General features: G+C 52.6%; 1 protein-coding gene across 3 annotated transcripts in view; it reads right to left on the bottom strand.

Annotated features, from left to right (window-relative positions):
• zfhx3 (zinc finger homeobox 3) overlaps positions 1-22,426 on the bottom strand; it is a 124,622-nt gene that overhangs the window by 5,417 nt on the left and 96,779 nt on the right. For all 3 annotated transcript variants that reach the window (XM_008120614.3, XM_062961776.1, XM_062961777.1), the window contains 5 exons: positions 15,741-15,848; positions 12,501-12,631; positions 12,067-12,267; positions 7,014-7,116; positions 840-6,404 (listed from right to left, as the gene is read on the bottom strand). In XM_008120614.3, the coding sequence (XP_008118821.1) occupies positions 840-6,404; positions 7,014-7,116; positions 12,067-12,267; positions 12,501-12,631; positions 15,741-15,848 (6,108 nt within the window). The remainder of the gene's footprint in view (positions 1-839; positions 6,405-7,013; positions 7,117-12,066; positions 12,268-12,500; positions 12,632-15,740; positions 15,849-22,426) is intronic.

Here is a 22,426-nt window from a genome sequence, read left to right as displayed (position 1 = left end):
GAAAACTGGCCTGGGCCAAAGGAAGCCACAGCAGTGTTTGCCTGATGCAACCACCTTAAGGGAACTGGAAGCAGCCCCAATCCACCAAAAATCTTTTGGACTTCTGTCCTAGGTTGCTTTCAGGACGGAGCCTGCTGGAGCCCATCACATGACACAGGACTACTTCTGGCGAAGCTCCATCCTGGAAGCATCCTAGAACAGAGCTCAGAGAACATGGGAGGCTTCTCGTGTTCTCACTAGGCAAGCTCGGGAAAATGCATTGGAAGTTGGGCAGTGCCTGTTTTCCCTGTGCGATGGGGAGGGGACGATGCTGGGTGTGGAACTGTTCTGCTGTTCCACAAATGTCCCTGCTGTTCCTCGGCTTGAGGACCTCAATGTGTCCTGGCTCCAGGCTGGCCTTCCCAAGGTCCTATCCGGCCTCCCTCCCACCCCACAGGTGTGGAGCCAAGGCCAGGAAAGCAGCTTGCCTGTTAGGCCTCTTATGGGCTCTACCTCAGTGACTCAAGAGCAAGTGGTTATTTGGCTGGTACGGGATGAAAGGCCTGCTGGATGGGAGGGCTCAGGTGCTGCCTTCTGGCCTCTCCTGCATTCGCGGAAATAAACCTGCAGGTCTGCTTTCCCCACTTCCCCATTTGTATTTTTTACCCAGGTGAAGGAGATGCTCTTGGAACTGTAAAGGAGCCAAGAAGGTACCATACTCCCCACCAGCCTGCTCCAGCTGCCTGGATCATGACAGGAGGAAGGGAAGGCGAATGGTGCTCAGCTCTGGGAGGCCCCTTTCTGCCCTGGCAGCCCAGAGGTTCAGCCGGGGCTGGTGAAGGGGAAGGGGAGCAACTCACCTGTGTTTGAGGGCGTGAAGCCGGGCAAAGAGGGGCTGTTGAGGCCGGGCAGAAGGACGGGTGGGATACCCTGAAGAGTTGCTGGGTAGGCGGAGGGGAGGTTCAGCGTCTGCAGTGGGGAGCCGTCAAACATGCCTTGTGGCTGGGTGGCCAGCCCAAGGACTTCGTTGGCCTTCTTAATCCGGTCCAGCTCCTGCTGCGCCATAAGCTGCCGGACTGTGGCTGGGTCGAAGTACTCCTTCTCTTTGTCCAGCTGGCTGCCAATGGTGTCCTTCACTTTGGAAATGTGCTGCTGGGAGAAGATGTGGTCCCGCACAGACAGGCGGGCACTGTACTTGATGCCACACAAAGTGCATTCGGTCTTGGGACCCTCGTAGCTAGCCTGGTTGATGCCAAAGTGCTTGGCCATGCTGAGCTTGGCCTTCTTGTCCTTGGCGCGAGCGTTCTGGAACCAGACCTGGACGACTCTCTTGGGCAGCCCGATGTCATTGCCCAGGACCTCGCACTCCAGCATAGTGGGCGTCCGATAGTCGCTAAAGCATAACTTCAGCACCTTCAGTTGGAGGTTGGTCATCTGTGTGCGGAAGCGCTTCTGTCCCAGCCGGTCCCCGCTCTCCCTGGACTTGCCGGTCGAACCGCTTGTGCCAGGGCTGGGCGAACAGGGGTCTGCCAGGCTGGAGGTCTCACTGTAGTCCACAGTGCCCTCATCATAGTCCTTGCTGTAGTAGCTGGGTGCTGGGCTGACCAGGCCAGAAGACAGCCTGTCCTCATACTCCGACATAGCGATCATGGCGGCCTTGGTCAGACCCTCACTCGGTCCCAATCCACACTTGGCTTCCGTGGTGCTGTCATTGTCCGCGTTGCCCTCATCACCTGTAGTGGTGTCTGTGATGGCTGTGTTGACGGAGGAACAGTCATCATTATCCAGCTTGCCTGGATCGAATCCCAGGTGGACCGAGGACATGGAGGGGCTCTCAAAATCTTCCATCCCTTCGACCTTGATGGAGGACGGGCTCAGCAGGGCCCGAGGGGAGAGCTCCAGGGACTTGCCCACCGGGGAGAGGGGCATGCCTTGGCCATCGCTGCTGCCGCTGGGAGTCACCAGGTGGGAAAAGCCGGCTCCATCAAAGAGATCCCCCCTACCCTGGAGTCCTCCATCACAATCCAAGAGCATGGCAGAGAGGGTCAAATTGTAGCCAGCCCGCTTAGCTTCATGCCAATGCCGGGAGCGGATGTGTGCTTCCAGTGCTGTCTTGGCTTTGAAGAGTGCCCGGCAGAAGGGGCACCGCCGATGAGCTTGGGCAGGGCCCAGGGCCCGGAACTGCCCCTTCCGCTCCCGGGCCCGGGTGTTCTGGAACCAGACCTGCACCACCCGCTTCTTCAAGCCCACCTCATGAGCAATGTGATCCAGCATCTTTCGGGTAGGGTTGGAATCCAGCAGGTACTTCTGATACAGGACCTCCAGCTGCTCTGGAGTGATGGTGGTCCGGAGACGCTTGTCCCTCTGCGGCTCCTCCCCGCCGGTGCTGCTGTCATTCTCCCCAGGGCTGGCGCTGGCCTTCTCCTCCAGCTTCCTCTTCAGGGAGCTGACAGTGGAGGTTGGAGTGGAGGGTGAGGTGGCAGAGCTAAGGGGCAGCTGAGATAGGGTCCCAGAGAGCAGCTGGCTGGCCAGAAGCGGGTTGCTGGGGTCAAAGACCATGAAAGGCATCTCAAGAGTCCTGTCCAGGAACTGGGGGTGAATGAACTGGTTCTGGGCACTCAAGAAGTGAAGCTGCTGATGCTCTTGCCAGTGCTCGAAGGAGGGGAAGGCTAGCTTGCACTGATCACATTGGTAAGGGATGAGCTGAGGAGGCAGGTTGGCCAGCGGCTGCGGCGTTGAGGTGTGCAGGGGCTTAAGAGGCAGGTGAGAGAGCTGGGCTAGATCAGGGTTGGACTGAGGCAGGGTGCACTGTGGAGGCTGGGTTGGCTGCTGCTGCAGGGGGGGTGGGGAGGCCTTTGGGTGCCCAGAGCCAGTCTTGGCTTCTCCTTGCTCTAGCACCTCCTGCTTTGGTTGCATTGGCTTCTCTGGAGTTTGGTTTTGCTGTGTACTTGGAGGTTCAGGTTGCTTTGGTTTCTCATCGGTTGCTTCCACTTTAGAACTATAGGTGATGAGATCTTCATCAGCCTCAGTGGTGACTTGAGGGAGGAAGGCCAAGGAGGAGGAAGTTGAGGAGGAAGAGGAAGTCGAAGAGGAGGAAGAGGAGGAGGAGGAGCAGGCAGCATTGGCAGAAGGTGTGGGGGTGCTGTAGGCCTGCGAGGGCATTGGGGTGCTGCAAGAAGAGCTGGTAGGGGTCAGGAGTTCTGCGGCATCCATGGAATCCTCATTCTGGCTGTCCTCCTGGCCATCCTCATCCTCGTCCTTGTAGCACAGCTTCTTCTGGTGTTTGATCAGGTCGAAGATGCGCTGGAAGACAAGGCTGCACTTCTTGCACTGGTAATTGAGGTTGCTCGTTCGGATGTACCTGTCATTGCTCAACTCTCGCCTTTCCCCATCCTTCCCGTCTCCCTGATTCTCATAGTTCTTCCGGGCTTTCTGCCGTGCATTCTGAAACCACACCACAATCACCCGGGTAGGGAGGTTGAGCAGGTTAGAGAGCTGTTCGAATTCGTCATCCTTTGGGTAGGCGTTGGCATCAAAGAAGTCTTGCAGGACCCGCAGCTGGTAATCAGTGAAGCGGGTCCGAGAGGACCTCTTGCTCCCCCAGTACTCTTGCTTTTGGGGCTCTGGGGAGGGAGGCCGGGAATCCACCTTCAAGTCCTCCAGGCTAGTAATGGGGGGGTTGCTGAAGTTATACGGAGAGTCCTTGTTGCGCTGGCGCTCTTTGAAGAGGGTGTTTCGGAACCAGTGCTTGATCACCTTCTGGGGCAGGCCAGACTTGTCCGCCATCTCCTTGATCTGCTCCTCACTTGGAGAATTGTTGATATCAAAATACTGCCTCAAGACCCGGAGCTGGTCATCAGTGATCCGCGTGCGAGGCCTTTTGTTTTGCTGCTGCTGCTGTTGCTGAAGAAGGCTCGGGGTGAGCTGGTGCTGGTACAGCTGGGCCAGATCTGCTGGCAGAGGCTCAACGGGACCCAGTTGTGGTGGCAACTGGGCTGGCAAGGTCTGCAGGGGCATGGTCTGCATCATCAGTGGGGAGAAGAGAGGCAGCTCCATAGGCATAGAAAGCTGAGTGAGGGACAGGGATGGCTGGGCTGGTGCAATAGTGGGAGAGGTGATGGGTGGAGCTGAGACTGGGATGGTTGGCGTGGGGGGCTGCTGGGGGGGTGCAGCTGGCAGGGGAGGAGGTGGCAGTGGGGGAGGCGGCGGAAGTGGCGGAGGCGGCGGCTCTGGCGTCTGGGGCCGTAGTGGGTACAGCTGGTCGTAGTGCTCCCGATACTGCTGGGCAAAGCTCTCCAACTGCTTGAAGGGGAAGTAATGTTGGTGGACATGCTCTTGGTGACTCTTCAGGATGAGGATGTTGGAAAAGAGCTTGCCACAGGAGTTGCATTCCAGCTTCTCCACGTTGTCTCCCGGCTCTGCCCTCCCTGCTTTCTTCTGCACCTTCTGCTTGTTTTCGTTGTACTGAATGACCAGTTCGAACCCGAAGTTTTCCAGCAGGGCCTTTGTGGCATTTCCCCGTGCATCTGATGCTATGCGGGGAGGAAGCAGGGAAGGTTCCCAGGATCCTGCCGCCACCGCTGCCAGCTCTTTGGGTTTGTCTTTAGGCTTGAGGCAGATGTCTGGTATGGTATCCTTCCCAGGGGATCCCCTCTCCTCCTTCTCCCTGTTGGCCTGCTCCCTCTGGCCCTCATTGTCCTTGCACTTCTCCTTCCCGGGGGCTTTGCTGCACTTGTCCAGATGTGGGCTCTGCTGGAGGAGGACACAGTGGGGTGGCTGCAGTGGGGGGAGTGGCTGCTGCTGCTGCACAATCTGTGGATGGCTGAGCTGGGGCAACTGCACTTTTAAGTCCTCCAGCAGGCTGGGCCCAGTCCCTGTCAGTGTGAATGTGCCGCTACTCATGGGGGGCAAGCTCACCTCTGGGTTCAGCTGGAACTCTGTGCTGGGAATGTAGAAGGGAAAGAGGAGGTGGTGCTGCTGCTGCTGGAGCTGAAGGAGGGTCTCAGTGGTCATTGGGAAGTGGGGCAGGAGCGCTGGGTTGAAAAGCTGGGATTGCAGAAGAGCCGCTTGCTGCTGCAGTTCTTGCTGAAGCTGTGCCTGAACATGGGCCTGTGCCTGTGCCAAGGTATGTGCTTGCTGCTGTTGCTGCTGCTGCTGCTGTTGTTGCTGCCGGGAGGCAATCATGTCGGCCAACTTCTTTCGGTTTACTTCTTTGGGCTCAATGGATGAGCTGGAGGTGGTGGCAGGGGCGGTGCTGGCACTGAGGGGTGTACTGAGCGGAGGGATGCCCGTGCTGTCACAGGAGACTTGGCTGAGTGGGCTTGGGACGGGTGCTGCACTGGCGTTGCTTGTGCGGGTTGTAGCAAAGGATGTTGGGGCCACAGCCGGGGCAGTAGTGGCGGTGGAGACGGAACTTGTGCTCACTGGGCTGGAGGAGCCCATGGAGATGCTACCACCGCCACCGGCCATTCCCCCTGTGGCGCCTCCCCCCACTGCCTCCAGCTTAGCCGCCCGTGCTTTGGTCTGGTGGAGGACCGAGCGCATGTGGATCTCCAGAGTGGAGCTCTGGCTGTAGGCCACACTGCAGGTGCTACACTTGAAGGGCTTGTTGTCAGGGCTGTTCGTGGGCTCCAGTTGACCTGTGCTGGACTCCTGGAGGGCTCGCTTCAGCTTGTGCAAGTGGGAAACGGAGTTGTAATGGACAAGAAGAATGTTTTTCTGGGTAAAGGATTCTTTGCAGACGGTGCACTTGTAGGGGCGGGATGGGTCCAGGAACTTCTCCATAGTGAAGTTTGGCCCCTTTCGGAAAGGGAGAGCCCGCTTTGGTTCTAAGCCGGAGTCCTCCTGCACGGAGCCGGAGTCACTCCCTGTGGGGCTCTGCTTGTCCTCAGGATCGCTCTCCTCCTCCCTGTCCTCCTCAGCCAGCAGGCCATGCTCTTCAGCCAGTGAGGGGTCCCCCATGGCCAAGAGGTCCCCATTGACCAGGAGCCCACTGTACAGCTGCTGGATATCCGCCTCACTCAGCTCCAGGTGGCTGCTCTCCAGGTGCTTCTTGAGGGCCTGGAAAGTGCGGAAGCTGCGCTGGCAGAGACAGCACATGGTGGCTGCACGGATCACGTGGTACTGGGAGTGCAGCTGGAGCTTCTCAATGGTCTTGAAGGCCAGGCTGCACTGGTTGCAGCGGTATTTGTAGACGTGCCGGTCAGAGACGGGGAGCTGGGGCCGCTTGGAGTGCGCTTCATTGAAGTGGGCCTGGAGGGAAGTGGAGCTCTTGAAGGTCTGGCTGCAACCCTTCTTCCAGCAGAGGAACCCCACCTCCTCCCTGGCCAAGGCTTGGTCTGGCACTTTTGACTCTCCCTCACGCACTGGCAGATCAGAAAGTGGCGGCGGCAGCAGCAGGGCTTTGCCAAGGTCATCTGAGGTCTCTGTGGAGAGGCAACCATGGGAGAGAACAGACAGTGATACACCTGCCCTTGCCTGCGTACGGAGCATGTTATTTTTGCTATCACTTAGAATTGGGCTCTCAGTGCACAAGGGATCCCCAACAATCCTTTTATTCTTAAGTGCATCACTACCAAACCCCTGGCCATAACTGGCAGCCCAGTGGACATGTGCTCTGCTTCTCCTGGGGGTATTCAATGCTTGCTGCTTCCAGGCTTCCCAATCAACAACCCTTTCTTAGGGTTCCCTGGGCAGCACTTCTTCAGAAAGGCTCGCCCCTGCCTTCTACAAAGCCTGAGAGAGTATGACTTGTTCAAGTGCAGCTAGGGCACCTGTAACATTTCCCGAATCCCAGTCCAACACCCAAACCATTACACCACACAGACTCTCAGAAGGCAGCATAGGAACAGTATCTGCTCGTGGCCACAAAACAGAGATGCATCCCCTTCTCCTTCCCCACCTGCTTTGTGACTCCCAAGAAGAAACCCAGGTGAGCTCATACATGCCAAGGGACAAATCTGCCAAGGGTAAGCACAGGGCATCCCACCTCCCTGGCAAAATTCCCCTCCAAGATCACTCTGCAAGTGACTGACCGGACAGCTTGGCTGGCTCATCCGTACTGGCATTCCCATCCCGATCTGGTGTTGCAGCTGGGATGAACATGCTGCTGGGCATCATGACCTCTGGCGTTGTCACCTGCAGAGGCCCAGAAGGAGAAAGACAAAAATGTTCTTCCCCTTGGCCAAGGAGGACATTTTGGCACTATCAGAACAATGCCTGAAGTGCCGAGTGGTGTCTCTTTCAAGGCCCTTTATTAGACAAAGCTCAAATCTGTCAGGAATGTTTCCGCTACTAGGTTCTGGACATAATTAGTGGCACACTCTCTAAGAAAAATATTATTCAGGTTTTCCCTTTATGCTCATTGGAGACTTTTGATCTTTGATCATGTTTTGTCATTTTTTTTTCTTGTCAGGAGCAACCTGAATCGCTTCTGGTGTGAGAGAATTGGCCGTCTGCAAGGACGTTGCCCAGGGGAAGCCCGGATGTTTTGATGTTTTTACCATCCTTGTGGGAGACTTCTCTCATGTCTCCGCATGGAGGTGGAGCTGATAGAGGGAGCTCATCCGCGCTCTCCCCAGGTGGGATTCGAACCTGGCAGCCTTCAGGTCAGAAACCCAACCTTCAAGTTACAAGGCTTTAACCCACTACTCCACCAGGGGCTCCAATATGTTTTGTCATGACTGAGAAGGTTTTGTCATCCAATTTGGTATGTCAGTTGAAAGTTGTCCCCCTCCCCGCAAAGCGACAGGGGCCACAGGGAAGTCACACTCACTGTTCCTCAGAATGATCACTGCAAAGCGAGGGCACTCTTCCCAATGTGGTTGATCACCATAAGGAAGGGCCAGGGAAGGATGAGAAGGGGAGAGAGGATGGCACTTGGAGGGGAGAAAGGCGGCTGGGAAGGCAGCATGCTCTCTGGGAACTTAAGGCATCCTGCAAGCACCCATCCTGGGTTCTTGCATTGAAGGAGTAGCAGTGACCTGTGCATTCATAGAATCATAAAGTTGGAAGAGACTTTGTGGGCTATCCAGTCCAACCCCATACCGAAAAGCAGGAAAATTGCATTCAAAGCACCCCTAGCAGATGGCCATCCATCCTCTGCCAAAGAAGGAACTTCCACCACACTCCAGGGAAAGAGTTCCACTGCTGAACAGCTCTCACAGTTAGGAAATTCTTCCTCATGTTCAGGTGGAATCTCCTTCCTGTAGTTTGACACCATTGTTCCATGTCCTGGTCTCCAGGGCAGCAGAAAACAAGTTTGCTCCCTCTTCCCTATGACTTCTCCTCACATATTTATACATGGTCATCATGTCTCCTCTCAGCCTTCTCTTCTGCAGGCTAAACATGCCCAGCTCTTTAAGCCGCTCCGCATAGGGCTTGTTCTCCAGGCCTAAGATCATTTTAGTCACCCTTCTCTGGACACATTCCAGCTCATCCATATCTCCCTTAACTTGCGGTGCCCAGAGTTGGACACAGTGTGATTCCAGGTGTGGTCTGACCAAGGCAGAATAGAGGGGTAGCATGACCTCCCTGGATCTAGACGCTAGATTCCTATTTATGCAGGCCAAAATCCCATTGGCTTTTTTAGCCACTGCATCACATTGTTGGCTCATCTTCACCTTCCTGTCTACAAGGACTCCAAGATCTTTTTCACATGTACTGTTATTCGGCCAGGCTCTCCCGCTATTCTCACCCTCAGAAGAGACCATCCAGGCACATTTCCTGGGGGAGAAAGGGGGGCAGGGATGTGGAAAGAATGGCCCTGGCCCTTTCCACAGGAGTGGGACTCCTTGTGAGGACCTCGGCCGCAATCCTCTCAGGCCATGCAGCAGGACAATTCCTGGCAGCATCCGCCCCCCCCCCCCCACCTCCTGCCGTGCGAAAGGGCCAAGAGGACGCTTCTTAAGAGCAAGAGGCCATGCCTGATAGGCCCAAAGGAGAGAACACCCATGAGCATGTACAGAAAATAAGAGTTTGAATTAGTTAATTGATAAAATAGGAAGATAAAAGAAGAAAAAAGGGACAATATAAGAAGATAAAAGAAATCAATGCAGATCCTGAAGGATAATCTGTTACTCTTGTTAGAGAAGATGTCATAGTTGGAACTTTTTGTCTTTTACTTTATTTCCTTCCTATACTAAAGAATATGTGTAACGATATTCCTCCCTCCTTTTTGTCATTAACAATACAATAGACTCATGTATAGAATGATTTAACATGGCTCCGTAACTTACATACTATATCCTGTGATGCTTCCCATGTTTCCCTTCTTTTTTCCTTTTTAATTGTTTATTTAATTTTTTTTTGGTTTTTTGAAAACAAAATAAAAAAACTTATTTGCAAAAGAAAAAAAGCATAGAAATCTAGGCGATCTACTAAAATGGATTGCCAACAGGTTATATATCTGGCAGAAGAAAGAATTTCCCTAAAAAATGCCCACTAAGCTGATGGAATTCACAGCTGGGAGAGGCTTCAAATTACAGGGCATCTGTATATGTTTTAAGCACATTCATGGAAGGTGTTCTTTCAGGGCTGTTAGTCATGGTGGCCTCAGGCAGCTCCTTGATTCACACTGCAACCAGTGTCCTAAAGGCAGCAGGAAGGAGAAATTAGCCAAGAAGAGGAATGGGAAGTTGGTAGAGAAGGAGGAAAAGACTGGTTCTATCATCAGAAGAATAACTCTCTCTAAAAATGATTAAAATGATTCCAGAAAGGCCAGTGGAGCAGGAGAGGAAATAGAATCCAGCCCCAAGTTGCACATTATTACAGCAAAGCATAGTCTTTCCGCAGGAACCTAGGAGGGTAGCCATCCAAACCAAGAGACTCTATGATGGATCAGTAATTGTTTTCATACACTTTAATTAGAAAAACTCAGATGGCTACGAATAATAATGGAAAGAGAGGCTTGTGCACTTGAAAGGTTGAAGTCAATCAAGTGTGAATGACGGCAAACACACACAGAAAGAAAGAGAGACAGAAATAGAGAGAGGGGAGTCTTTAATCATAATTCCTGATTGGGATTCAAGAAGGCAGTAAGCAGCGATTCTTTGTCTGCCTTCACCTTCCATCAATTAACTCTCCCTGAAATATAATCATCAACCTCACGTGCTCCTCTGCATCTCAATCTGCTGCTGCTGCTCCATCCAGCCCAGACAGTCCTCCTCCCCTTCTCCGTCCTCTTCTTCTGATTGGGCTGAACTCACCAGCCTGTATCTAGTGGCACATCCAAGACCAGTGGGACTGGAATGGCACTGGGGGGGGGGGCATCTAAGGAGCCATCCTGCACAAGCCTCTCCTGCCCCAGAAGAGCCCAATTGGGCAGTCAGTACTGCTCTTTGAGGCCTTCTCCCTGAAAGAGACAGTGGGAGAAGGGGGGCACACACCTGGAAGAGGGACACTGGGGGCATGTGAAGCCTATGTAATGTTTGCCACAATCTTTGGCAGCCTCTGCTCCCCTCCCTTTAGTGGCCTAGGGAGGCTTAGCCTCCAGTGGCGTAATAGGTTAAACCCTTGTGCCAGCAGAACGGCTAACTGAAAGAATCTGGGGAGCAGGGTGAGCTCCCATCTGTCATCTCCAGCTTCCCATGTGGGGACATGAGAGAAGCCTCCCACAGGATGGTAAAACATCTGGGCGTCCTCTGGGCAACGTTCTTGCAGATAGCCAATTCTCTCACACTAGATGCGGTTTCTCAAGTCACTCCTGACAGCCTTGGACTGGTCTCAAGGGCTCTTACAGTCACTGAAAGCTCCTGCACTCCCTTTCCCTCACATATCCGCCATCACCCAGCAAAGCCTCCTGCTTCTGGACTGCTTCCTTCCTGCATTAGTCCTCTTTGTTGGTCCCAGGCAGCCCTCCTCCTCCTCCTCCACTCCTGCCCTCTCGCCCCTCCCTCTACAGCTGAAACCTAATTGGTGCAAAATGAAGCCGGCAGCAACAGCAGCAGCCAGAGTCTGAAGAGACCCATTAACATCTCGGCTGGCTGTCCATGCTTTTGAGGGGGGGGGCACCGGTGGGGGTCTTGCAAGATGAGGTTCCAGAGCCAGACAAAGGAGGCAATTTCCATTACAATGGAGGCGAGGGAGAGCGGGCAGCAGTCAGGCTGGAGAGAAAAGCTTCATTAGGCTCAGAGAGGCAAAGCGATGGCACTATACCAAGGTCACTTCTAATTTAGACCACCTAATTGGCAAACATGGCTCCAAATGGCTATCATCTCACAGGGCTCAGAATTAATGAAGGCCGATTATTTTCATTACCTTCATCGGAGATGGAGAATGAGACTGGGTGGGTGGTGGGGATGAAGCCAGGAGAAAAGAAAGTGGCTGAATGACAGTAGAAGGATTGGGGGGGGGGGCAGAGGCATGGGGGGAGCAGCACCCAGACTGTGGCCAAGGAGCCAGGAGGAAAGGAGAAAGGAGGGGAGCTCTAGCCAGAGCAAAGTGGCTACTCCTCCACCACGTTCAAGCCCTCAGCTAAAACAAAGCAGCCTGAAAATGCCAAAGGGGCTAAAAGCTTGGCTCTCTGCTTCTGTCCAGCTTGGAGACCAGCAAAGGAGCAAGGCCTTTCATGGCCTGTCAGTAACAGAGGACTTCCAACCTGGTGGTAACTGCTTAGGGATTCTGGCTCCTGGTGAAAAGGGGAAGGGAGGGGGCAGCAGAAACATCCTCAGCAACGAGGTGCCATTAAACATAGCTTGAATGGCTTCCCTCCCTGCCGTTCCCAGTGGAAAGGAGCAGAGGCACCCTGACACCGGTCTCCACCTTCCTTTCCAAGGGGAGCACCTCTCACTGGCATCTGAGGGCAAGCAGACTGGCCAGAAAGATGTAGCAATCACTTTCCCCACTGCCTGAACTGGCTTCTGGCTGGACAGAGGCAGCAATGGGCTGGGAGGGTGGCTACCTGACCCACAAGGTGGGAGGTTCAGCCTACTTGCCCAGGCTTCCAAGGCCAAGGGCCTTACCTCACTCCCTCCTGTCCCCCACCTGCGGCTTCTAGAAAGCAAGGAAAGACCAAGGACCTGCATTCCCACCAGGATCCCTGGGCAAAGGGTCCCTGATCTTACAACTGGGTGCCGCCTGGGCTCTCACCGTTAAAATGAGCTTCTCCACGCAGTCTGGGGACACGCTGTGCAGGTGAGTGAGGTGCAGCTGCAGGTGGATTTTGTTGCTGAGCATGTCCTGGCAGAGTGGGCATCGGAGCATGGGTTGGACGGAGTGCTGCGTCATGGCGTGCACCCGCAACCGGTTCACATCGGTGTTGCAGTACTTGCAGTAGGGACACTGGTACACCTGGGAGGAAATTGGGGGGGGGGGGGGGGCTCACCGTCAGTCAGCAGGGGGTCCGTCCTCCAGGCTCCCCTGAGCCCCCCTCCCGACCTGAGTCCACTTGCCAAAGGCTCCCCATCAACCTACAGGCGGCCTCAACGACAGTGCTGGGCCAGGCAGGCTTCCCATGCCATTTGGTGAAGCAAGGACCACATATTGCCAGTTTTTGGAGGGAACAGCACATGGGTCTCTCTCACCTGCTCCAGCTTTGTCTCATCTGATGTTCTGGGCCATTTGGTGACGGGGGACTCAGAGCGCCGAGGAAGCGGAATGCGCTTGGACGATGCTGGGGCCTCTGTCAGCTCCTTGTCAGCCTGGGCAACTTGTGCTGCAGGAAGGGCAGAAAGACAATAATGGTAATGCGGACTGGGAACCCACTGGACCTGGAGGGGCTTGTGGGGAATGATGTCATTCACAAGACGCTCCCGTTTCACACCCAGAGCTCTGCTGAGCCCTCTCTCTAAAGTGGCTTGGCTTCCTCTTGGAAATGCCACGTATACAACATCTAGGTATAGATGAGTGAGGAGGAGGAGGACACTCCAAGAAGGGAAAGCAGTGTAGAAGCCACAGGAAGTGGGTGCAAAGAGGACCAGACGTGTAGGGGTGGCTTTCTTGCCTCTGAAGCGCACCTACAGCAAGAAACGCTCCAATCCCCCCTGACCCACCACAAAGAGCAGTGCCACTCAAAGGGACAAAATGTTTATCACAAGGCACCAGTTGACCCTGTGTAAGGAACCATCTTCTTTCCATGCAACAGGAGACAGCAGGGTCTGCCATTTTGGCTAAAACTGGGGCACCTCAACTCTTGGGGCTACCCTGTAGCGCAACCAAAGCACCCCCCAACCCCTCCAGGCCTGATTCTCATCGGTGCTTCTGGGATCATTCTAGAGAAGGGACTCAGGCGGGGAACAGGTCCAAATGGAAGGAATCCCAAGCCAACAAATGGAAGAACATGGCAGACCCCTCTGCTCTGCTCTCTATGTGAAAGTCTTGTTAGTACCATCTTTTCATCCTCCCCCCTTATATCAAGTCTCCTATTGTGATTCCAAGGTATAAGTGGTTTAAAAGTTATGGGTGATGCTAGGAGACAAGCCCATGTGTGCCTCCTTCTCTCCATTTCTTTCAGACACACAAGCCCTTGGCCGAAATGGCCACTCCAACCCACAGGCACCCAAACAGGGCTGAATAAGACAGAGCGTGTTCCAGGAAGTGGACCCTCTTCCCAGAAGGCCCACCCCGTGACCTCTGAACCACGCCCCCTGGAGTACATAAATTTACAGGGCATCTATTATTTAAGAACTACAAGGACAAGCCTATTACGAACAGCCCCACAAATGTACACATTCAGAACAGTACTTTAATCTGTCTCGAATCGACTTCAAACCCATTTCGCCCTTAATGGGAGTTATTCATTTTCACTTGAAAGGTAATATATGACAGCTGGATATTTAACATGATGGATTGGCTGCCGATTAACTAGGCGGTTTAACGCTCCTCCTCCTCCTCCTCCTCAACTCCCCCTCCCATTTCCTCTCCCTCCCCTCAAGAGAGGGAAGTTTGTCAGAAATCACAAAAGAGGCCATAGAGATTAGCCCAGCATGTGAGCAAGGCCCAGAAGGGGCCACCACCCATTCATTTGTTTGCATGTTTGCTTGTTCCTTCCCTTCCTTCGTCAATGTGCAGCCATCTGCTAGTGTGCCTCAACCATTCTGCTGGCATTTTACCCCATTCCTTATCAACATCCTAATCAGAAATACTAGTAATGGCTCTCAAGGGGGAGGAGAATTCTTGAGGGGAAAGAGATAGCCATGGCTGTGTGTTAAGAGGCACAGAGGGCTCTCCGAACAAGTGTAGGCAATGGCTGCCCTGCAGAAGAATCCTTTGTAGGAACAGAGAGGGATAAAGGCAGAAGGAAATTGCAAAGGGGTGAATTTGTCAGTGCTTTTGTGCTTCTCAAAGTAGGTCCTCGCTAGCAGAAAACGTGGAGAGCAATGGGAGTGCCCAGCTGGAAGTCAGATGAGTGAGAGCGGCAGGGCAAAACCTCAGAAACAAAAGCCAAAACAAAACACACAGATCAGGAAATAGCAAAGAGGTTGAGGAGGAGAAAGCTCGGCAGGGCAAGACAGGACATGGCCACGCAAAGGGAGGGGGGTCAACTGCAGCCACATGGACAGAGCCACACCACAAGAAACCCACAGCCCAAAATGGCTGAGGCAGGAGAAGCGTTTGGTTCACTTTGTTCCTAGAATGGAAGTCACCTGTCTGACTCCCGCATCAAGGTCAGAAGCCAAAAAGGGTCTGACAGACCAAACAGAAACAGAGAAAAAGAATACCAAAATGGCAATAAGCATTGCCTTACCAAGGGATATTTAACTTCCATCTTCAGTAAGGTGGCAGAAGAGAACACAATGGCCTCCAGAAGAACAGAATGGAAGGGGGAGAAATCTACCTGGCCCAAGAATGCTCCCCTCCCCAGCCATCAGCTTCATTGAGCTCAAGCCCCACTGACAGCCCCTTCATCTAAACTCCCATTCACTACCCAGCAGCATAATGGAGAAGCCAATTAAATGATTATTAATTCATGCCTCTTTCCGTAAGCTGGGGGTCTCGTTTCTCTGCATTCCGTAAACCAACTTGCCACTGGCCCCAGAAATTCACAACAGGGCTCTCTCCAGGAATCCCATCCCCAGCTTCTTAGGGGCAGTCCACCAACATGGGAGGCTCTTCTGACCATCAAAGGGGGCTGACAGCATGTGGGAAAAGGGTGCAATGCCCATGAGCTGCAAGCTTGTAGAATACAGGGCCTTGCCAGACTTTGGGTGGGCCCTTTCCATGCACACCTCTCTCTGCTAGAATTCTCCTTCTAGCCTGGTTTTCCAGTACAGTTTTCCACTCTGTTTGGCCTGGTTGAATGGGAAGCAGAGGATACGGCAGGAAGGCAGACATGATGGGATGGGTTCACTTCGGCCAGGGGTGTGCTGACCCCTGCTTTCCCATTTCTGTAATTAGAGCTACAGCAGGCCTGTAGGAATTATTCATAAAGGGGCAAGAGCTGTGCAGGAGCCATTTATGTTAAACATGTCAAACCCAATTGCAATCATGCCTGCCAGCTCTGCACGCCATAAACACACTTTTCCGCAACCATTTCCCAGCCCTTGGCAGCCCATTAATACCTCCCTTAATAGCAGTCTGCCACGGGTGCAAATTACAGATGCTCTGCTGCACTGATTGCAGTGCAAGGGGGGTCCGGGGAAGCTCTGAAAATGGGGAGCACTGAAAGACTCCCTGGCTGCTCTAACAGGATCACCGCTTCGTGAATGGCTGGCCTGCCTGACTGTGAAGATCAGAGGAAGGTCCAGTGTGGCCAAACACAGGAAAGGCTTCTGCATCAAGCTGGCTTTAAGAAACATGGCCGAGTGACCTCCTGCCTCACTCACCTGTCCATTTGACCTGGTCCTGGTCTGTTGTGTTCTCAGGGTCTTTTGCAGGCTCTTCTGGGTCCGTGGCGGCCTCTCCAGGTCCTTCGGCATCTTCAGTGAACTCCTCTGAAAGCGGAGGAGCCAAAGGTCAAGGCAAGAGGTACTCATGCCCTTCTGAGCAACTCCCCTCCCTTCCAGGAACCCTCCCAGAAGAGGTCCTCTTTGCTTCTCCAAAGCCTGGCCCAAGAAATGTGTCACAGGGAGGTCCCATGGGGCTGGAGGGTCACAGAAGAGGGGAGGGTGGTAGCAGCAGCATCTGGAAGCAGGAGCCAGGCCATAGGCCAGAAGCAGTGGGACCGTACAGTCAAGCCCATTCCCCCAAAACAGTCCGGCCAGAAAAAATCATGTTCAGGCATCAAGGAGTTGCAGCTGGGAAATGGGGGAGAGCAAGGACAACTGGCACAGAGAGGAAAAGCACTGTAAGGAAACAAGGCGCAAGCAGGGAATGCTATTGGAAAGGTTGGACTAGATGGCCCATGAGGTCTCTTCCAACTCTATTATTCTATGATTCCATGATTCTATGATTTTATGACAGAGTGGGAAGTCTCTGAATCCACTGGAATTAGTCTGTGGCTGGGACGGGAAGCCTTGGGAATTATTTACAGAATGCTATCCTTGGCCAAGGAGAGCCTCAACATTCTGCTTCCCAGGTGAGGCAAACTCCTTCCTGCTTAGCCCGGGCTCAGGAGCAATACCCCCCATCTGGAAAACAGACAGGCAACCAAGTTCTCCTCTGAGTCCTTCACTGCCTTCCCCCAAAACCCCTATATATTGCAGCCCCCTTCGCCCTGAGCAAGAGGACAGCCCTGGAGCAAATGTTTTCCTGTAGGTCTAGGGGAGATGGGGGAGGAAAGGGCAGGAGGAGATCAGGAACAGAGGGAGGGATGGGGAGCATGTCTCCCTCCTATAACGCCACCCCCCCTCGCCCCATTGCAGCCGACTCAAGAGTGGAGAAACATTAGCTGTCACGAACTACAATCAAATCAGGTTTGAAACATTTAGCAGTGGCTTGGAAAATGCGATGGCGCAGCTCTGACAGGCGAGATGGGCACAGACACCCATTTCCCATTATAATGGAAATATCCAGCCTGTTCTGAATATGTATAACCCAGAAAAATGTATTGATTTTTCATTCGGCATTTAAAAAAATTGAAATACCCTGCAGCTGTCAAAAGCCTTTTGTTAAAAGCTCATCTTCCTGGAATGGGGTTTACCAGAAACAAGTTTTAATTGTACACAGGCTGCTTCTTTGAAACACAGAGCCACACGGCTGGCTAGATCTACCCCTGCAGTGACACAGGCACCCTCTTTCCAAGCCTGAGGGACACCCTTTTCTAGGGGACAGCTCAGCAGTTACGGGCTGGCTGCACCCTAGGAGAGAGGCAAAGGCCGCAGGGGAAACAGGGCTGGGGTAGTGGGGCAAAGCTGCACCAGGGAGTTGGCTCAGCGGAGCAGCCCAAAAGGGCCCACTCAGGCGCCTCCAGAAAAGCCCCACTGCCTGGCCCCCTCACGTAGGAAAAACGGCAGGTATGGGACGCACAGGGGAAGCACAGAGGCCATGGCTGCTTCTGTTCCCAGGAAGCGCCAACCCAGATGGAGGCTGCCAGGCCTGAAGCCCATGCTCTTTGCCCAGCAGGAGCTGGGGCACATCTTTCCAAGGCTTCTTCACCTTCTTTCTAAATAGAGACGAACCAACCCCTCCTTCCTCTCCTTTTTCCTGAGACCAGTGTCAGTGAGCAGCTCCACTGGCTCTCTCCACAAGAAGAAAGCAGCAGCCCATTTTTTCCTTGCCATGCTTTCCATTCCAGCCATCCCATTGTATCCCCTTTACTCCCCCCCCCCCCTTTTCTGTGCCCAAAATCCACAGGGCTTCACTTTCTGTGGCCTGGGGACCGATGTCATCCTTTTTCCAGCTCTATGAAGTCACAACATTATTGATTTTCATAAACACATTGCAACATTGACAGCCTCCTTCCTAAATATTTTCCTGCACACTATTTTCCCCTCTCCTCTCAAGTAGCTACACATGGGTTCAACACAGCTCCCCTGGAAACACACACATGAACACGCATTCACAAACACACTTTAGTAGAGAGATGGGCAACCCATCTTTCTGTGCTTTCTTCACCCAAATGGCACACATTCAATGGTGACGGCGTAGCTGGGAGCAGGAAGCCTCTTGCCGGCAGGGACAGACACGGGCAACCACTGCAGCCTTTTGGGAAGATGATGGCAGCAGTAGGCCCTGCATGATTAGTACACCCTTGAGAGTGAGCCAAAGCCCCCGAGCTTAAATAATTGAAAACAAGTTAAGATCAACAATAAGAAATGGAACTGGTTAAAAGCATATTAAACCACGACAAACTTAAAACTGCTCAAAAGTGGATAAAACTAAACATGAAGTGTAAAGCTGGACAGATCTGGACATACTTGATTAGGGGCAAAGCCTACAAGAGGGAAGTACAAAGGCTGTCTTTGCTTGCAAGTCTAAGGGGCAGGAACCCTGAGTGAGGCTTGGCATCCCTTCCTCGCCGCCCTTCGACTAACAGCCCTATTGGCGTAATTCAGCCTCCCAGGAGCCCTTCCTTCTCCTCTTCCTCTTCCTCTATTTTGAGGTCCTCAGGGGCGCCGTGCGCAGAACCAAGATGATGGGAAGCACTTCCGCTGCATCCAGCAGAGAGCCCTATTGATCCGATACACACTTGGTGCCTTCAAAGTTGTTTATGATCAATATGTAAATTGCTCACAGCATTGATCTAGTATTAATTTTCAATTAGGGAACCCACAAGGGGTCTCCCAGGGTCAATACCTAACAATGCAAAGGAAATGCCGCAATGAAGTTATCAGCCTTGGTGTTTGGAGACAAAGCTGCTGATTTCTGCACATTCTCTCCCAGTGACAACCCCATGCTTCCCAGCCTTCTTCTCTTCGCTGCAGTCCCCTTTAATCCAAGGGGACATTCCACTAGGCTCCATGATTCCCTTTCCTTTTTTGAGGTGCTCTGGAAGAGCTGTTATTCCCCCCTCATGTTTTGGCAAAACACATTCCTCCTTGATACAGGGCAGACACAGGACAAAATTGCTCTAGTGCTTCCTGGGAGAACCGGTGCCATGTGGAGCAGGACCGCAGATGAACGGAGGCCTGCCACAAAGCTTCCAGCTCTTGCTGGCGGTGCAAGGCGCGCCCCTTTCGATGGGTGCCTCCCTCCCCCCACATGGACCCCCGGATACCATTCATGGTGATCACCAGCACACTGGCTACGCAGGCTAATTGGTTCATGGATAACATTAATTACCATGTTGCTCATTAATGGATGGAATCTTTATTGGTTTCATTGATCAGCAGGACTTGTTAGCTGGCCTAACCAATGGCAGATGTAACAAGCTCTCTTATTGGCATATCAATTAATGTAATCAATTCCTGCCCAGCGGCTGCCATTCGCTGCTCTGCTTGTTAGTTGGGTGGGAACTGAAAGCCAGAGCAGTTCTATGAAGGGTTCCTTCGTCTTCTTGGGTGGGTTCTCAAAGGGCCCCTGGGCCAGGCACCCCCAGGGATGGCAACAACGTAAGACTTATTCTCCACAGGAGCTGCAGGCCACCCCTTCCTGTGGGTCATACACCTTGGAGATAATGGTACATTCACTTAGGTTTTTTTTTATGTCAAGAGGGACTTGAGAAACTTCAAGTCACTTCTGGTGTGGGAGAATTGGCCGGCTGCAAGGACTTTGCCCAGGGGATGCCTGAATGTTTTGATGTTTTTACTATCCTTTTGGGAGGCTTCTCTCATGTCCCTGCATGGAGCTGGAGCTGATAGAGGGAGCTCATCCGTGCCCTCCCTGGGTTGGATTCGAACTGGCAACCTTCAGGTCAGCAACCCAACCTTCAAGTCAGCAGTCCTGCCAGCAAAAGGGCTTAACCCACTGCACCACTTAGGTAGGAACCATGTTGAGAAACGAAGGAAAAGGCAGAAGCCCCCCCCCCCCCCCAATCATTCATCCCAAGCCCCATCCAGGGTGACAGAACTCTAAAGGTGATTCTTCTTTTGAAAGACACCCACCCCACATTTCCAAACTGAACTGCTATGCCTCCTGGGTGGGCATTAAAATTCTTTGACAGGGTCTGCCCCATGGGCTTGTCACTTGTCTCCTGCCTCTTTCAGGGAAGCATTCAACCAGAGAGAGAGGTCGCTCCCATGCTGCTCTGGGCCCCAACTGGCCGCTGCCTCACATGAGCGTGGTCTCCCAAGAGGAGATCAGGGGGGTCAGGTTGGCAGTTGCCAACTGCTCTATCTCCTGTCTTAAACAGGAAGGAGGGAAAGAACCCAGCTAGTCACAGTGGGGTTGGGCTTTGACATGGAAACCAGCCATAAAGGCTACCTCTGCAGAAGTGCCTCAGATGAACAGCTCTGTAAAGGGGAAGGGGGTGTCCCGGTCCTTCATGAATAGAGATGGGATGTTGAGGCCTTTGTTCCACAGAGCACAGAAACAGGCCCTGCAGAAATATAGACAGCAGCAAAGGCCACAGGCTCAGGCTGCACTTAGCTCTCCAAAGGAATGGACCATCAAGAGACCACCTGCCTGCCAATCTGCTAATAACAGAAACCTTCACAGGGCTATATTATAAAGTCAGGAAGACTCCAGTCATTTCAAGTCAGGGAATAACATTACAAAAGTACTTTTAAAACTAATTACTCAGCTTCCAAATTGCTGCCCTTAATGAGCCTTCTTTCTGCCCAGGACTTATGAGAGAAAAAGCTACCTTTGGAGCACAGTAATTACCGCTTTCCCTTTCAAACTTCTAACTGGAGATCAATGCTGCATTTTAAGACTCATTGATTTACAATTAGCCTGGCTTTCCTGCTAAAGTGTTTTCAAGCAGAGTTTACTTTTATTTTATTCTGAAATCTCAGAGATCTGGTTCTTGGATTTCACATCCTCTGGAGACACGTGCTGGAAACTCCAACAGGAAGAAACTCATCAGAGAAAGGGAGGCGTAAAACAGGCAGGCCCTGGGCCCTGTGGAAATTGGTGGCCACAGCGGTGAGTGACGTTTTCAGCCCTGAAGCTGAACACAGCGATGATCATCAAGGACAGATAGGAGTGAGAAGGAGCTCAGCCTAAGAGGTCAGCCGCAGACACCTGGCAGGATAAGAGGCCTAAGACAATGGCAGGAGTTAGGAGGGAACTCTCAGGAAGCTTGTCCTCCTGCTCTTTAGTTGCATCCAGTGGCAGGCAGAGAGATGCTTTCTCTGTCTTTGAAACACAAAGCATCGGTTAAAAATAGTGCAGCAGGGAGGGCCATGGCTCCTGCACTTGGTCCATCCCACAAGAAGAGAAGCAAGCCAAGTCAAGGCATTACACATTTGACCCTGAGTGCTTCAAGCATTTCTTTCACTGCCATAAAAATCACAGCACAAAGATGGGAGCCCTTTTCTCCAAACAGGGGTCTGTGCCTCCCCATGTCTCCCATGCAACCACCATGAGTGCCAGCTTAACATCAGGTCCTTGAGTACACACATATACATAGATAATCTTCAGATCTCGTATTTTACCCCTGGCCCCTTCTAAAAACGCATATATACTTTGGAAGGATGGAAACAGTGACTTTGCTATAAATCATCCACACAGAAAAGAAACATGCCAAACACCTATCCTGCCATTTATTCTGAATACAGAACCTAATCTCTTTGGTACAAAGTATTTTGTCCCAAGGAAAAAACAAAATGTATATCTGTCCCTGTGAGGTAAACAAATATCTCGGGGGAGAGGTGAACATGCAAGCACACATATGCATTTCTCTGTTTTAATGGCCCGTCTACCTTATTGCAATGTTGTGCCTTATTACCACCGGCCCATGAATTATAGATTCCTGATGGTACACACTATCAGAAATACTGCATTAAATTCTGCAGTTCAGTATTAACTGAATTAATGTATCCACTTAGCAGCCCCTTAGTACAGTGTCTGCTCTGGGGATCTGTTTCGGGGGAGAGGAGAAGCAACGCTTGCCCTCCCCACCAACCCCAATGGGTCCATGAACCCTAAAAAAGCCCTATAGAGGAAGAAGGGGCCACTGAGCCCCAGGAAACTCACCCCAGGAAAGAGGACTGCCTGCAGGATGGCTGGCCTCCGTCTCACCAGAAATCCCTTTGAACTCAAGCAGCAGCCCACCCTGGCCACCTGCCCTACTTTTACCAACATGATATTCAAAGGAACACAAGGCCACTCGCTGCCTTCATTAATGGAGCAAAATGTGCATGTGTGTACATGTGGAGTGGTGCTATGAGGAGATCTGACTCATTTCCCACAGCCTCTACTTCCAGCAACCAGCAGCCATTTTCTCTCCTGCACTTTCCTCTCTTCAGTAGGAAAATGGTCCTCTGTAGGTTGGCTACTGCATGCTTCCCCTAAAGCCACAGTGCTTAAGAATAAATGGAAAGGGGTGTCTTTTTGTGCTGCCCCTTAGTCAGTGGGGCAGAGGCACGAAGACCCTGGCAAAGTGCCTGTATCAGAGGCATGCATTGGGCTTCGGCCAGGAGAAATCTGTGCTGTAAAAGAGAAGAGGAGGAAGAGGTTCATGCGCAGCAGGCGCCCCCTCCTCACCATCCGCAGATTGCGTTTGTGTGTATGTGTGTGGGGGAGTCTT

Source organism: Anolis carolinensis, unplaced genomic scaffold (assembly GCF_035594765.1).
Source record: "Anolis carolinensis isolate JA03-04 unplaced genomic scaffold, rAnoCar3.1.pri scaffold_9, whole genome shotgun sequence".
Taxonomy (NCBI): domain Eukaryota; kingdom Metazoa; phylum Chordata; class Lepidosauria; order Squamata; family Dactyloidae; genus Anolis; species Anolis carolinensis.
The sequence above is the reverse complement of the archived record's forward strand: the minus strand, read 5'-3'. Positions and strand labels throughout refer to the sequence as shown.